At 41.1% G+C, this 18349-nt stretch overlaps 1 protein-coding gene across 1 annotated transcript in view; it reads left to right on the forward strand.

The window, feature by feature from the left end:
* LOC110527736 (metabotropic glutamate receptor 4) overlaps nt 1-18349 on the forward strand; it is a 340536-nt gene that overhangs the window by 198180 nt on the left and 124007 nt on the right. Inside the window, exon 3 of the mRNA XM_021609206.2 lies at nt 2846-3062. Coding sequence (XP_021464881.1) covers nt 2846-3062 — 217 coding nt within the window. The remainder of the gene's footprint in view (nt 1-2845; nt 3063-18349) is intronic.

Below are 18349 nucleotides of genomic sequence, written 5' to 3' on the forward strand. Positions count from 1 at the left end.
ATTGACCCAAGGCCAAACCTACTGTAGTTGACAAACCCCGGTCTAATGCTTCAGAGTGTGAGAATTTAGCAGGAATGGCACCCAAAGGAAAATATGGTTAACAATTGTAATACACAATAATCACCCTTTCAAATCTGTTTCCAGTTTTAACACCGAAGACCCCATCAACTCAATACCTACATGGCCTATACAGACACATCTTGGCTTATTTGGGAGGGATTACAACACTTTCAAATGTTTTGAGCATCTCAAATGAGATATTCCTGACTAGAGAATTTGAAGTAGCTAAGTGCTTTTAATGGTTCCATTTAAATGGTCAATGTTATGTCTATGTCCTCTTTCGTTGACCTAGTCCTGTTAAATGGTTTTAGAATGTATAGTTCCCAATCACAGTCCCTGCAAGGCGATCTCACTGCCATTAACAGACATGTTAAGTGTATTAAACCTGCTGTGCCTTTTTGTAGGTGCACTCTATAACAATTACATGTGGATTCTATGGATACAAATGCATTTCTTAAGAGAGAGATTTCTTGGAGCATGAATTACTCTCATCTTAATTTCGCTGGTTTAATCATTTGTGACCATTAGCTTTCTTGCTTTACTGTACTGTATGTTGGTAAGACATGATAGAAAGTAACAAAACAGTAGGCTTGTGCTGCCGATCAGGACGTTGGCTTCCTCCGGTCTGGGGAAAAAAAGCTGTTTCATTCACTAATTAGCTGTCCTCCTTTAATTACAACAACATCACAGGCAGTCAACCCCCTAGCGCGAGGTTAATAGCAACCAACAAAGCATTAGAGGCATTTAAAATGGATCCCTGTTCTTGGGCCTGGAACTAACTCTACTCGGCACCCTACAGACGCCATGGAATTCAGCTGAGAATACTGCTGGCACCCTAAGTAGCAATTCTGTATTTGCTCATACAATTAGTATGTACTGGGTAAAGGCATAATTCAACTATCTAGTGTGAAACGTTTCCCTTTCCCTTGTTTTTTTGGTGAACCCTTTATTGATGCTAACTACTACAGTAGCAGTGAAGTGTTTCAACTATCAACTCTACTTCCTGACTCTACCCACATCCAGTACAGTACTGTGGGCAACACAGGTTTATTATTGTGTACTTCATTTCAAGGCCACTACTACAACAGAGAAATAGGGCCAAAGCATCTTTTGGTTCGTGCTGGAGCACTTCAGGGACTCTGCCCTCTAAATCGGTCTCTTTGGATACTTTTCAAACAGGACTGGTTGTGGTGTGTGATGGCCAACACCATCGACCTACTGTAGCTACTACACTACAGGCTAGCAAACGGGCAAATAAAGAGAGAGAGGGGAAAAAAGAGGAGTACGTTTTCTTCACTGCACTGTGCAGTAGCTTTTTGCCCACCCGTATGACATCTTACTTTATCTGAGCATAGATTTAAAGGGTTATCCAAATGCTGAAATGTATTTGTGCGTGTTCATGTGCTGCTGCATACAGATCAAGAACAGTAACATCCACTGACCAGGACCATCGCTGAATTACAGCTAAGTGTTGTCTGGTGCACAGATTGCATGTGTCAGGCTTTCAAAGGGTAAAATTAGTGCTGAACTGGTGTCATAACAAATTGTCTCATTGTTTTTTTTTATAAAGTGCGGTAGGAAAATGTGTGTCAAAAAAAATTCATGATTGAAATGAAAAGTTGTTATTTATAGAACTCTAATAACAGTGATTTGATGACAATCACCGGTAATTGTGTTTCCAGAATGGTCCATAGGTCAGGAGCCCATCTCCTGTTTCTGTAGCGCGTGAGGAATGTACCCAGGAGTATTTAGAGTCTTTAGTATGACTCGACTGGGGATCGAAACCCCAAACCTTCTAATCTCAGGACGGACACTAACGACAAGGCCACTGCACTAACAATGCTAGTCATCTTAGAATTCATCTTCCACTCAACATTGGTAAAACATGATGGATCCAGAAAGGACGTGGTGCCAACAGATAGGGAGACACAATACTGAGTCGGTGACTCAGTCCAATGGCTGCCCAGATAGGTTTGGTATGGGTCTGTGGTGGGTGTTAACTTGGCAGAAGGATGGCAATGGGTCAGATTGAGTGTGCCTCTGAGCTTGCTGCCCATGATAATGAACCACCTAGCTGTGGATGAGATGGAAAGCTGGATCCAGCGGGAAATCAGAGCAGTTTTTAGTATCAGGGTTCCCTTCCCGTAGTGTCACAACCACAAAAATAGGACGATAAGTCATCAATCACTGCACACACTTTATCACACCCAGGAAAACAGCTCTGCCAGTTGCACTGTGTGCTATATCAATATAGGACACATTGAGATATTTTCATGAGCACATTTTAGATTTATCCGAAACTCATAGGATATCTTACAGTCAGCTGTAAATAAACAGTGTAAACAAAGTACTACAAAATGATAGATGAATGAATAAATGAATGGATATGACTACTCAGGACCCGAAAATCTGCACAGAATGAATGAGCATGTATATGAAAAGCCTCTCATACAGTGTTATTGCCCTTGGCTTCATCCCCCTGCTTGTGTGTTGGTTGCCGATCCCCGTGCAGAAGCCTGACACGCTCATCTTCTCGCTGAGTAATTCCCCCCCCCCCCCCCCCCCCCCCCCAGTTGTCTGAATGAGACCCCCTGTGGTCTAAAGGAGACCCCTGCGGTGCACGGTAAGAGCCAGCCATAGCTGGCAGGATGAAATCATTTTTCATTTCCCCTGAGACTTAGAGACTGATTGCTGATCCGCTCTCCCTCTGTCCCCACCCCCTTCCTGCTATGACTTCTTTGCCTCTTCTCCATCTTAACTCATCCCTTCTTCCCTCTCTCCTCAGATCCCCCAGGTGAGTTATGCCTCCACGGCACCGGAGCTGAGCGACAACACACGTTACGACTTTTTCTCGCGAGTGGTGCCCCCGGACACCTACCAGGCACAGGCCATGGTGGATATCGTCAAGGCCATGCGCTGGAACTTTGTCTCCACCGTGGCGTCCGAGGGGAACTATGGAGAGAGCGGTGTGGATGCCTTCATACATAAGTCTCGAGAGGACGGTGAGTGGGTTCTCTGTGGTTTCGTTCTGTTCATTCATCATTCCTCTTGCCATATGATCTGAAGGTGACTCAATAGAAGATGGCCCCGAGTGGTACAACTGACCTATTTCCCTGGGTTTGTCTTCTGTATGTATAAATTCCATATAAATTCCACCCAAAACAACAACTTGCACAAATACATTAACAGATCAAGGATAATACAGTAGTGTTTCTCAAAAACATTTGAATGCGTGTGAATCTAACTTCAGATATGGAATATACGCTATATACAGTTGAAGTCGGAAGTTAACATACACTTAGGTAACTCGTTTTCCAACCACTCCACAAATTACTTGTTAACAAACTATAGTTTTGGCAAGTCGGTTAGGACATCTACTTTGTGCATGACACAAGTCATTTTTCCAACAATTGTTTACAGACAGATTATTTAACTTCTAATTCACTGTATCACAATTCCAGTGGGTCAGAAGTTCACATATACTAAGTTGACTGTGCCTTTAAACAGCTTGGAAAATTTCAGAAAATTATGTCATGGCTTTAGAAGCTTCTGATAGATGACAACATTTGAGTCAATTGGAGGTGTACCTGTGGATGTATTTCAAGGCCTACCTTCAAACTCAGTGCCAAGAGCAATTTCCAACTGCCTGAAGGTACCACGTTCATCTGTATAAACAATAGTACACAAGTATAAACACCATGGGACCACGCAGCCGTCATACCGGTCAGGAAGTAGACGTGTTCTGTCTCTTAGAGATGAACGTACTTTGGTGCGAAAAGTGCAAATCAATCCCAGAACAATAGCAAAGGACCTTGTGAAGATGCTGGAGGAAACAGGTACAAAAGTATCTATATCCACAGTAAAACAAGTCCTATATTGACATAACCTGAAAGGGCGTCCAGCAAGAAGCCACTGCGCCAGAACCGCCATAAAAAAAGCCAGACTACGGTTTGCAACTGCACGTGGGGACAAAGATCGTACTTTTTGGAGAAATGTATTCTGGTCTGATGAATCAAAAATAGAACTGTTTGGCCATAATGACCATCGTTATGTTTGGAGGTAAAAGGAGGAGGCTTGCAAGCCAAAGAACACCATCCCAACTGTGAAGCTTGGGGGTGGCAGCATCATGTTGTGAGGGTGCTTTGTTGCAGGAGGGACAGGTGCACTTCACAGAATAGATGGCATCATGAGGGAGGAAAATTATGTGGATATATTGAAACAACATCTCAAGACATCAGTCAAGAAGTTAAAGCTTGGTCGCAAATGGGTCTTCCACATGGACAATGACCCCAAGCATACTTCCAAAGTTGTGGCAAAATGGCTTAAGGACAACAAAGTCAAGGTATTGGAGTGGCCATCACAAAGCCCCAACTTCAATCCTATAGAAGATTTGTTGGCAGAACTGAAATAGCGTGTGTGAGCAAGGAAGCCTTCAAACCTGACTCAGTTTGACCAGCTCTGTCAGGAGGAATGGGCCAAAATTCATCAAACTTATTGTGGGAAGCTTGTGGAAGGCTACCTGAAATGTTTGACCCAACTTAAACAATTTAAAGGCAATGCTACCAAATACTAATTGAGTGTATGTAAACTTCTGACCCACTGGGAGTGTGTTGAAAGAAATTAACGCTGAATAAATCATTCTCTCTAATATTATTCTGACATTTCACATTCTTAAAATAAAGTGTTTATCCTAACTGGCCTAAGACAGGGAATTTTTACTAGGATTAAATGTCAGGAATTGTGAAACTGAGTTTAAATGTATTTGGCTAAGGTGTATGTAAACTTCCGACTTAAACTTCCAACTTCCGATCTGTATACACAACAGAATGTGGACACCACTTCAAATTTGTGGATTCAGCTATTGTCAGCCACACCTGTTGCGGACAGATGTATAAAATCATGCACACAGCCATACAATCTCCATGGACAAAACATTGGCAGTAGAATGGTCTTAATGAAGAGCTCAGTGACTTTCAACGTGACACCGGCATAGGATGCCACCTTTCCAACAAGTCAGTTCATCAAATTTCTGCCCAGATAGAGCTGCCCTGGTCAACTGTAAGTGCTGCTATTGTGAGGTGAAAACGTCTAGGATCAACAACAGCTCAGCCGCGAAGTGGTAGGCCACACAAGCTCACAGAATGGGACCGGCAAGTTCTGAAACGCATAGTCCCTAAAAATCGCCTGTCCTCGGTTGGAACACTCACTACCGAGTTTCAGATTGCATCTGGAAGCAACGTCAGCACAGTAACTGTTTGTCAAGAAAATCATGAAAAGTGTTTCAAGGCCAAGCAGCCACACACAAGCCTAAGATCACCATGCGCAATGCCAAGCATCAGCTGGAGTGGTGCAAAGCTCGCCGCCATTGGACTCTGGAGCAGTGGAAATGCATTCTCTGGAGTTACCATCTGTTAGTCTGACGAACTAATCTGGGTTTGGCGGATGCCAGGAGAATGCTACCTGCAATGCATAGTACCAACAATAAAGTTTGGTGGAGGAGGAATAATGGTCTGGGGCTAGGCCCCTTTGTTCCAATTAAGGGAAATATTAATGCTACAGTATACAATGACATTCTAGATGATTCTGTGCTTCCAACTTTGTGGAAACAGTTTGGGGAAGGCCCTTTACTATTTCAGCATGACAAGGCCCCCATGCACAAAGCAAGGTCCATACAGAAATGGAAGAACTTGACTGGCCTGCACAGAGCCCTGACCTTTACCCATCACATACCTTTGTGTTGAATTGGAACGAGCCAGGCCTAATTGCCCAACATAAGTGCCCGACCTCAGTAATGCTCTTGTGGGTGAATGGAAGCAAGTCCCCACATAAATGTTCCAACATGTAGTAGAAAGCCTTCCCAAACGAGTGGGGGCTGTTATAGCAGCAAAGAGGGTACCAACTCCATATTAATGCCCTTGATTTTGGAATGAGATGTTCGACGATCAGGTGTCCCCATACTTTTGGTCATGTAGTATATCATAACATTAATCCTAACTTGAGATATGCATTATGGCTCATTTTACATTTCAATTCCCTTCTGCATTTAAATTCCCCTTAGGTGATGGAAATAGGAGTGTTTCACTGAATTCAACTCTTGATGTTTGACATGGTACGTACTGGGCCTTCAGAAAGTATTCATAACCCCTTGACTTATTCCACATTTTTTGTTACAGCCGAAATTCAAATAGGATTAATAATAAATAAATAAATAAAAGATCAACCAATCTACACACAATATGCCATAATGATGAAGTGGAAACATGTTTTTAGAAATTGTTGCAAATCTATTGAGAATGAAATACAGAAATATCTTATTACATAAGTATTCACACCCATGAGTCAATACATGTTAGAATCGCTTTTGGCAGAATTTCTGGGTAAGTCTTTAAGAGCTTTATACACCTGGATTGTACAATATTTGCAGATTATTCTTTAAAAAATGATTCAAGTTATGTCAAGTTGGTTGCTGGTCATTGCTAGACCGGCATTCTGCGCAATCCACAATGGCACGAAAGCCAAAACACACAGCACAGGTACTCACAAGCACCAACGGACATAGTAACAATAATGGACCCCCCCCCCCCCCGACGTGCTGCTTGAGAAGCCAGCCTCGAGGACGATCATAGGAACGCAGTGCGGGTCAGCTGCCAAAGTTGCGGCGGCGTCGGACGGACCACTAGCAGTGGCGTCAGACAGACCAGTTGTGGCGGCGTTGGACGGGCCAGTTGTAGCTGCTGAAGTTGCGTTGTCGGACGGACCCGTTGTGGCAACATCGGACGACCCAGTTGCAGCTGCTGAAGATGCGGCGGCGCCGGACGGACCAGTCTCAGCGTCGTCGGACGGGCCATTCCCACTGTCTCCCTTAATCAAATCAAATCAAATGTATTTATATAGCCCTTCGTACATCAGCTGATATCTCAAAGTGCTGTACAGAAACCCAGCCTAAAACCCCAAACAGCAAGCAATGCAGGTGTAGAAGCACGGTGGCTAGGAAAAACTCCCTAGAAAGGCCAAAACCTAGGAAGAAACCTAGAGAAGAACCAGGCTATGAGGGGTGGCCCATTATTCTATCACGCTGGTATAAGTGATTCGGGAGACAAGCGCAGGAATGCTTAATAGGGTTTTTTATTAAGTCCAAATTACAGAGTGTTTTGTAAAGACACGGGGACGAAGACCAAACAAACACGTAATAAAACACAGGGAAACCCAAAACAGAAACCCAAAACAGAAGAGCGAAGAGTACCTCGAATAAATAACACAAGCGTACAATGATTAAGCCGTTACGAACTTTATACACATAGATTGCACATTATTCTTTTTAAAAAAATATTAAAGTTCTGTTGATCGTTGCTAGACCACCATTTTCAAGTCTTGCCATATATTTTATAAGTCAAAACTGTAACTAGGCCACTCAGGAACATTCATTGTCGTCTTAGTAAACAACTCCAGTGTATATTTGGCCTTGTGTTTTAGGTTATTGTCCTGCTAAAACGTGAATTTGTCTCCCAGTTTATGTTGGAAAGCAGACTGAACCAGGTTTTCCTCTAGGATTTTGCCTGTGCTTAGCTCTATTCCATTTTTTTAATTCAAAAGGAATCTGTACTCCTTGCCGATGAAAAGCATACCATGATGCAACCACCACCATGTTAAAAAATATGAAGAATGGTGCTTAGTGATGTGTTATGTTGGATTTGCCCCAAACATAACGTTTTGTATTCAGGACATAAAGTTAATTTCTTTGCCACATTTTTAGCAGTTTCACTTTAGTGCCTTATTGCAAACATGAAGCATGTTTTTAGAATATTTTTTATTCTGCACAGGCTTCCTTGTTTTCACTCTGTCATCTCCTATCACAGACATTGAATTTCACCATTTGCCTCATGGTGAAATCCCTGAGTGTTTTCCTTCGTCTCTGGCAACTGAGTTAGGTAGGACCGTATCTGTCTAGTGAGTGGGTATATTGATACACCATCCAAAGTGTAATTAATAACTTCACCATGCTCAAAGGGATATTCAATGTCTGCTTTTTAAAATGTTCCCATCTTCTAATAGGTGCCCTTCTTTGCGAGACATTGGTCCCTTGTCTTTTTGGTTGAATCTGTGTTTGAAATTTACTGCTCGACTGAGGGATCTTACAGAAAATTGTATATGTGGGGTACAGAGATGACATAGTCATTAAAAAATCATATTAAACACAATTATTGCACACAGACTGAGTCCATACAACTTACCATGTGACTTGTTAAGCAAATTCTTATTCCTGAACGTATTTAGGCTTGCCATAACAAATGGGTTGAATACTTATTGACTCAAGACATTTCAGCTTTTCATTTTTAATTAAGTTGTACAAATTTCTATAGACATGATTCCACTTTGACATTAAGGTGTATTGTGTGTAGGCCAGTGATACAAAATCTCAATTTCATCCATTTTACATTCAGGCTGTAACACAACACGTGGGAAAAAAATCAAGGGGTGTGAATACTTTCTGAAGGCAATGTATATCTTCGGCTACCAGGGGATTTGCTGAATATCAAGTGCACAATAAAACTGTCCAGAGAGATAAATCAGTTACATCGTAGGAATGTGGCCTCAATATAGAAATTAATACTATAAGTCGGTAGTAATTGATGGTCCATTTATGGCCTCAAGTGGGTTTTGAATCATTTGTGACCACAATGAGCTCTAAAGTTGGTTTGTCATGTTTATTAGTTGAACGAGGCTAAAGGGTATTTTGAGAATCCCTTCCTTGTACTCAGAAATTCTGAGCAAGAGCACGACGCTGTCTGTTTCACTACTCTTTATAACTCCATATTTTTTTTGTTAGAGGAGCTTAGTGTGTCAAGTGCCCTGTCTCCTCCATCTTACACAACTGCCTAACAGCAGCTTCCTGTTTTCTCCTCTTCTTTTTATCAATATGTGACTGAAAAAGCACAAAGATGTTGTTTTGGTGTTAAAGTCAATCACATCAGCCTCAGTGTATGATGAACTACTCCACACCTGTAATTCCATTGGTACTAAAAACAGTGCAACTCCCATCAGATCTTTGTCTACCGTCAACACCGTCAGTCAGAGTGCTGAAAGATCTGAGAATGGTCCTGTCTCATTGGGGATTTTCAAATGAACCATTTTCCATATTTTACAAATGTTTGTTTCAAACGTATTTTTAGAGGGCAAAAATATGTCTGTTTTGAGTATCTGTTGTCAAGTCAGTCAGTGGCTTGACAACTCCGGTCAGTAGCTAGGTTTCCATCCAATTAGGACAGATTTTCATGTGAATATAAAAAAAAATCAACATAAAAACTATTATGCGCATTTTCCCCACCAGAGATGTGTTTCCATCTATTTGACTTGGTGCAGATACAAGTCTGTGCACGATGACATAGTACACATAAAAATACATTTTGTGGTTAAATTCCCAAGTACCGAATAAAAAATACAAGTTAAATGGGTTTTGATCGCATTTTCAACTTTACTGATGGTATTCTCACCAAAAAATGGTGTGTTATATACGGTAGAGAGTGTGCCCACTCCAGTATTCGCATGTGCACTCTAGCCAACAGCGAGAAGATACTGTATCTATGCGCTGTTGGCTAAAGAGTACATGTAGCGTACATGAGATTGTTTTTATTTGTCAAACGGTAGTCAAGCATCGATTATCATGTCATCAGAATAAGACCCTCAATTTCTATTGGAATGGAGCATATAGCTCATCACCTTGCACATTCACCACCTTGTGAAGTTCATCATAGTTTATTTCATCTGTAGCCTAAAAAAACGTTATGCTTTCCCGAAGAGTCATAGTGTTAGGACCACACAATATGCCATCGTGTGACTCCAAGTTTACTTCGATATGATGGTTATGATATTAATATTTGCATATAAAAGTGTGTCTGCTGACATTTCTCACATAATTCATTTTACCGAACACAAAAAGATCCCACCTTGTGTAACGTGTTTCGTTTTGTTGATATTTGGAAAGTTTACCAGGCCTGTCATTTCATTTTTCTTTATAAAACATGTACTTTGCTCACATAAAAAGGTTGGCTGGAAACCTGGTTACTGTTGGAGTACATTTTTTTGTCAATATTCCAAAAATATATTTTAATATACTATTCTGTATGGATGCTTAAACAATTGAGGTATTTGGGATAGGGATAATGTTTGCTTTATAAATGTTGGATTATGTTTTAAATATAGAAAAACATGCCAACTTCCTAACAAAATTAGCCCTGGAGCATTTACTAGTGCTATAAAACAATACAAAAAGAAGTTTGGAGATTATTCAAATATATAATCTAATCTTAGAATTGAACACTCAATGCCATTAAACACAATAATTATGAAAATCAAATGCCTGTTATGGTAAAATAGCATGAGATTAGCTATAATACTGAAAGGTTATTCTCTGCTCTATGAAAAAATAATACAAATTATTGTTAGGGGGGGGGGGGGGATGAGGCTTGATCTAAATTTGCACCTACACCCACTTTACATTTGGTCATAGTTCTTCCCTCACAGTCGTCAAGGAATTCAGATTTAGTGGTGTGCTTATTGACAAACATTGTAATGCATTACACAATCTGTCATTATACAATGGGTGGGTTTAATCCTGGATGCTGATTTGCTTAAAACCGCATTCCAGCCGGTGTTTATTCCACAAGTTACCACCAGCTAAAGCTATGACGTTGAAATGCCTATTTATCTGTTCCATCTCACTGTGCAATCCACTGTCTCATCAGCCCAACCAGACAATTTATAAACTTGATCACCACTATAAAAAGCAGCTAGACATTATCTCACATTTCTTTTAGAGTAACATTTGTTTTTCAACAGAGGAGATTTGTATAAACCTTGCTGTCTGTCTCTCCAACATTTGTAACATTGTTTCAATATTGAAATTCGATCTCAAGCTGTCCCATAGTAATGAACGTGTCTGGCAACATACTGGCAACATTGCACACGGCTGCCTGTTTACAAATGCTACCTGTCAGTCTCTCTAACGTTCATTTAGCAATATGTCACTAGTGCATAGCGACAACACCTATCGAGGTACGACATTTTATATTGACCTTTCAACTACTACAAGCTCTGTAAATTCTACAAGCTGCATTGTTTCCTGACCATCCATTGTAACATCTGGATATCTCTGTATGACAGTGCAGTGAATTAGAAACTGCGGGAGTTAGAATCCATAAACTAGGTTTAATTTGTGGAGAGGGAACAAGGGAGCAGGAAATCAGTAAAATATCAATTGGTGTGTCCTAACACATTAGGCATTTCAGTACACCACAACCAGGTGCTTATCCAACAGCAGATGTGATTATAAGAGTAAGGTAAATTATGCCAAAAGGTATATTATGTTATTATATTATCATATTTAGGTAATAATAAATCATAATACATTACATATGCATGTACAACGTGCTTTTCTAGAACCCAAAGTAGAGGATTTACAATATTGCAGCAATAAGGTAATGGGTTTTATGTACTGTAGGTTCATCATGTTCCTGTGATTCTGGCATAAATGATTTGGGAGACAGGCGCAGGAATGCGTAATAGAGGCAAATATTTAGCCCAAATTACGGAGTGCCATGTAAAGGCACGGGGACGAAGACCAAACAAACACGTTACAAAACACAGGGTAGAAAACAAAAGAGCGAGGAGTACCTCGAAACAATAACACAAGCGCACAATGATCATAATCATCTGCGCAATCCACAATGGCACGAAAGCCACAACACACAGCACAGGTACTCACACGCACCAACGGACAATAATGGACAGCAATGGAAACCAACTGGCACACTTATACAAGTACTAATCAGTGGGAATAGGGGACAGGTGTGCGTAATGAAAGTTCCGGAGGTATCCGTGACAATTCCAGATGATTTTACAGTAACAATACATTTCACTATGACTAGCTGTCACACTAGTACCATTTTCAAATCCAATTTTATTTGTCACATACACATGTTTAGCAGATGTTATTGCGGGTGTAGGGAAATGATGTGCCACAGAATGCTGCAGCAGCATGCAGGGTGTGCCGCTGCATGACAGCCACATTGCAAAAAAAAAAACGAGTTCCAGACTATGTTTGGAATATTTATTTCTCGCACAGAATAGGTCGACTTTTCTGCTATGGGAGACAGTAGAGTGATATAGACTAGTGCTTTACTGTTTGTTAGGCCTACTCATCTTGTTGGTTGACGAAAAGTACATGTGGACAGTTCTTCCAATATGCACCTCGTAATTGGATAAGGACGCGTGCAGTTGCGTCCCTGAAGTGTCTGTTTTCATTTGTAGCCTGTGAGAAAGACCCGATCAAGTGACCAGAGAGCCATGTGAGTGAAAGGGCTTCTGATTGTGCAGCTCACACAGGGAGAAGGGCACAACGCAGCACTGCCAGCCGCAAAAGGCATGGATTCGTTTAGGGTGCATTACGGCCACAAAGGGGATGCCGCGGTGAAATTCGAGGCATTATCAAGAGCTTGTCAAATTGTGAATGAGACTATTGGAGTGTGTACTGTACAGCCTATGCAACAAAAAAAACAAAGCAGAGCTCATGCCTTTCATCCAAATGTTTTCAAACCATCATTAGAGTCGCATCATGCAGCCATACAATGTATTAAAAATCAAAACATATAGCCCATTGTTTGTAGAACAACTAAAGTTACATTAAGAACTCTAAATGAAGCGTATAGGAGTACCTATTTCTTTGTCAACCGCTCAACACAGAATAGCCGCATGTGTGCACTCCCTCAAATCATTTGGAGACAATATTTATATTTTATTCAGCTTTGTTGAATTGTATTCTTCATACAATTGCCAGGACCTAACATAAGGACAACTCAGAGTATGCTATTCTGTTCTTCAGAAATAGACTACATTTTCATCATATCATGTTTCTTTAGATAATGGATTTATTGTGACGGTATAGGTTATATTACATGGATTTATTAGACTGTTAAATGGCTTGTAGGCTGTGTGTGGAATCCGGGAGATGCTAAATGTGTTTGTTAATTAACGGTCAATCACCGTGAGACTGACAGTTATTTGCTTGACAATCACCAGCTGACAACATTTTGTGACCGCCACAGCCCTACTCAGACCAGACCTTGGATCACTGCTACACTCCCTTCTGGAATGGATACAAAGCCCTCCCCCGCTCCTCTTTCAGATCACTCTTCCATCCTGGGTCATCTCTGAGAATAACATTGAGTACACTGACTCTGTCACTGGGTTCATCAGGAAGTGCATAGAGAATGTTGCTTGAACAGTGTTGAGAGTTAGGATAGTAGAATACACAAAGTGCCATTTCAAAACGTGGTTGTGCATCAGCAGTTTTCCTCTTGATATGTCACTCACTGAAAGTCTCTCAATTAACCCATGTCAGTTAAAATGTTTTTGATTGATAAATTAGTCTAGTCTAGTCTAGCCAGCTATCTAAACTTGTAGTCGTCATGATACAATTACCGACCGGACACGCGGGGTATGTGCCCAGGGACCCTGACCTCTAGGGGGTCCCCATTGATTTTGATATCATATTCACATGGCATAAGTCATGGCAAAATGTGTAGAATTGCAGGAAATGTGGTGTAAAACTGTAACAAAACATTATGTGAAGCAAACTCATTTGTTTACCTTTTAATGATAAAATACTTTTCCTGCTAGCAGATCCCTTTGTACGTATTACATAATTTTTAAAATAATTTTTAAATCACAGTTCTGAGTTAATGTTTAGTGGCTAATTGTTTAGCTAATTGGCTTTGAGTTTGTAGATTGACTAAGGTGAATGAAGCTACAGCAACCAATGTGATGATGGCTTGTTTTTGCAGTTCTCCAAATAGCATTTTAGAGTTTTTAAAGTGTATAGAAATCCCCCCCCCCCCACACACATATTTATAAATTGTTTTATCCACCCCTAAAACCGTCACAAACTTCCACAGATGCACCACTGAGAGCATTCGGGCGGGCTGCATCGTCACCTTGTACGGCAACTGCACCATCCTCAACCGCATGGCTCTTCAGAGGGAAGATCATTAAGGACCTCAGCCTCCTGGGCCACTGACTTTTCATTCTGCTACTGACGGTACAAGTGCATTAGATCTGTAACCAAGTGGTTTGGAAACAGGCCATCAGACTGTTGAACAGCCATCACTAGTCGTCTCCCTGCCCGGTGCTCTGTCCTGCAACCTAGAGACTTTTTGCACACATACTCCCACACACTCACATAAAACACACACACATGCTCACACGCACACACACACCTCATACACACGCAAATTCCTGCACTCACATTTACACGCACACCATGTGTAACCACACAAACACACGTACATACGCAAACACTCACACAGCCAATGCTGCTATCCCATGTTTATAAAGACATTTAACAATGGACACTTTCTATTTCTTGAACAAAAATATAAACGCAACATGTAAGGTGTTGGTCCCATGTTTCATGAGCTGAAATAAAATAACCTTGAAATTTTCCATACGCACAAAAACATTTTCTCTCAAATTTGGTGCACAAATTTGTTACATCCCTGTTAGTGATAATTTCTCCTTTGCCAAGAGAATCCATCCACCTGACAGGTGTGGAATATCAATAAGCTGATTAAACAGCATGATCATTACACAGGTGCACCTTGGGCTGGGGACAATAAAAGGCCACTCTATAATGTGCTCTTTTGTCACACAACACAATGCCACAGATGTTTCAATTTTTGATGGAGCATGCAATTCGACATGATGACTGCAGGAATGTCCACCGGAACGTTTGTCAGAGAATATCATGTTCATTTCTCTACCATAAGCCGCCTCTAACCTCATTTTAGAGAATTTGGCAGTACGTCCGCAGATCATGTGTAACCACGCCAGCCCAGGACATCCACATCCAGCATCTTCACCTGCGGGATCATCTGAGACCAGTCACCCAGACAGCTGATGAAACCAAGTAGTATTTCTGTCTTTAATATAGCCCTTTTGTGGGGAAAAACTAATTCTGATTGGCTGGGCCTGGCTCCCCAGTGGGTGGTCCTATGCCCACGCATCTCCCAGTCCCTGCCGCTGAAGAAAAACAAAAACACAGCATGATGCTGCCACCACCATGCTTCACTGTAGGGATTGTGCCAGGTTTCCTCCAGATATGACGCTTGGCATTAAGGCCAAAGAGTTCAATCTTTGTTTCATGAGACCAAAGAATCTTGTTTCTTATGGTCTGAGTCCTTTAGGTGCCAAATGGAAAACTCCAAGCGGGCTGTCATGTGCCTTTTACTGAGGAGTGGCTTCTGTCTGGCCACTCTACCATAAAGGCCTGATTGGTGGAGTTCTGCAAAGATGGTTGTCCTTCTGGAAAGTTCTCCCATCTCCACATAGGAACTCTGGAGCTCTGTCAGAGTGACCAACGGGTTTTCGGTCACCTCCGTGACTAATGCCCTTCTCCCCCGATTGCTCAGTTTGATCGGGCAGCCAGCTCTAGGTAGAGTCTTGGTGGTTCCAAACTTCTTACATCTAAGAATGATGGAGGACACAATTGTCTTGGGGACCTTCAATGCTGCAGAAATGTTTTGGTACCCTTCACCAGATTTGTGCCTCGACACATTTCTGTCTCGGAGCTCTACGGACAATTCCTTCAACCGCATGCCTTGTTTTTTTTTTAAAAATCTGACATGCACTGTCAACTGCGGGACCTTAGATGGGTGTGTGCCTTTCCAAACCATGTTCAATCAATTAAATTTACCACAGGTGGACTCTAATCAAGTTGCAGAAACATCACAACTACCGTATATACTTGTGTTTAAGGTAGTTGTTGTGAAATTGTTAGATTACTTGTTAGATATTACTGCACAGTCGGAACTAGAAGCACAAGCATTTCACTACACTCGCATTAACATCTGCTAACCATGTGTATGTGACCAATAAAATGTGATTTGATTTGATGATCAATGGAAACCGGATGCACCTGAGCTCAATTTTGGTATTTCTGTTTTTTTTTATTTGTAATAAATGTGCAAAATTGTTTGAAAACCTTTTGGTTCTTTGTCATTATGGGGTTTTGTGTGTAGATTGATGATGATTTTATTTTATTTGATCCATTTTAGAATAAGGCTGTAACGTAACAAAGTCAAGGGGTCTGAATACTTTCCTAATGCAGTGTATCTACTACTGTATATTGTGTTTTTATTACACTGTTTATACACAACGCATATTTATATACTGGATTCTTGACATAGCTCACTCTGATGTAGTGTTAATTGGGTAGTTAATTGGATTCATTCTGACATTTCTTGATTTCTTGTTAGCGATTATTTCTGTACTTGTTTGACATTTTACTGCACTGTTAGGTGCTACAGAAGTAACACAAGCATTTTGCTGCACCCGCAATAACATCCGCTTAACTGAGTACATGTGTAATAGCCATCATATGCTGATGGAGTAAAAGTTGTAGTAGGCAGGAGCAATGCTAAGAGTTATCGCTGGGGTTTGGTGCAGGGATATGGATGACAATCTGTTACTTTAGTTGCTGATTCATGTGTAGTTGGGACTTTAAGCAGACATCTCTGTTCAGATACAGTACATTATAACATAATGATCTCATATTTTAGATACCTCTCACTCTGAACAACGTCTCGTTCTTTTCAATTAAACATTAACCTTTACAAAGGTTAGCCAGAGGTTATTCTAATACACTTCCCAGAGAGTGAGCAGAACAAGCTAATCATCTGAGTCAGCTACCACAGCAGCCACCTGCTTTTACCAAAACTACTTTTACCCCTGAAGGAAGACAGAAAATGACTTTGGAGCTGAATACATTCTAAAGATAGCAGATGAGAAGTAAGTACGCATGGCAGGTAGGGGATTGTTGTCGATGTGGCCTGGGTGTACCCCCAGTAAACAGTCTGGTGAAGGATTTTTAGTGTCCCTCAGCCTCCCCTTCTTTGGCAAAGGCCAGTCTGGGCGAGCAGCTGCTCGTCACCCACACACATTGACCCTGGACTTGACTTCACATACTGGGAAAGGGGGTGGGCGTAGGAGAAAAGAGATTGAGGGACATCAAACATTCATATATCAATAAATATTATCAGTTCAGGATCTAAGGATTCATACCCAGTTTGGATTCCTTTGATAAACCTCACGTTGCAATTTAGATGATATTTGAGAATTTATGACATGAGCTAATGTAATTCCGTTTTCACCGTCTGAGCTGAATCTGTGTGAAATGGTTTCTGGGAATCTGAAAGACATGGTTGGGTAATAACGTAAGTCTGGAAGTAACAGCAAATAGCAATAGAAAGTGTAGTATAGATACTGGTACACAACCTCATGAGCCCTCCATTGTGGGACCTGCAAAAATGTGTGTGTTTGCACCTGCATGTGCCTGGGGGGCAGTGAGCGTTGCTTTTGAGAGAGGGTTCTTAAATAAATGTATAAAATACTGGCAAGTTGGAACACAGGCAGGGCACAGCAGTGGTAGTAAAGTGTAGGCTATTAGGGCCAAACCTCTGGAGAGTCATCTTTGACTGCAGACATGACACCCCTCTTTGGTGCAGAGCTCTTGATTACTGTTGAACCAAGCCTTAAGAGATATAATCGATCAAGTTAATGAAACACAATGTCAATAAAGGCCCTAACGAGATTTGAGCTAGCCAATAGGCTGTCTGACATCAACATGAGAAACTCTCCTAACGTAGTCACTGTCTACGTGTTTGCAGAATCACTCATGTTGCACACAGGGCTGTTTCAGAACATGTTCAGACTCTAAATGGGAACAGAAATAAGCAACTGAAGCTATGATGGAGGTCATTATATGATAGAGGTCAGGCTTCTCTAAGGCACAGTGAATGCCTGTGTCTTGACAGATTATATGCAAGTAGAGACAAGCCAAGTACAGAAAGCTCCAAAAGTATCGGGACAGTGACATATATTGGCTCTGTACTCCAACACTTTGGATTTTAAATGATACAATGACTAGGAGGTTAAAGTGCAGACTGTCAGCTTTAATTTGAGTGTATTTTCATCCATATTGGGTGAACCGTTTAGAAGTTACAGCATATGGACAAAGTCCTGCCATTTTAGGCTACCAAAAACATTGGGACAAATTCACTTATATGTATAGTCAAATTTTTATATGTGTAGTCAAATGTTTAGTATTTGGTCCCTTATTTCTGGCGTCAAGCGTGTGACTCTACAAACTTGTTCGATGTATTTGCTGTTTGTTTTGGTTGTGTTTCAGATTATTTTGTGCCCAAAATAAATTAACAGTAAATAATCATATTTGTGCATC

This window comes from Oncorhynchus mykiss, chromosome 7, assembly GCF_013265735.2.
Source record: "Oncorhynchus mykiss isolate Arlee chromosome 7, USDA_OmykA_1.1, whole genome shotgun sequence".
NCBI classification, from domain to species: domain Eukaryota; kingdom Metazoa; phylum Chordata; class Actinopteri; order Salmoniformes; family Salmonidae; genus Oncorhynchus; species Oncorhynchus mykiss.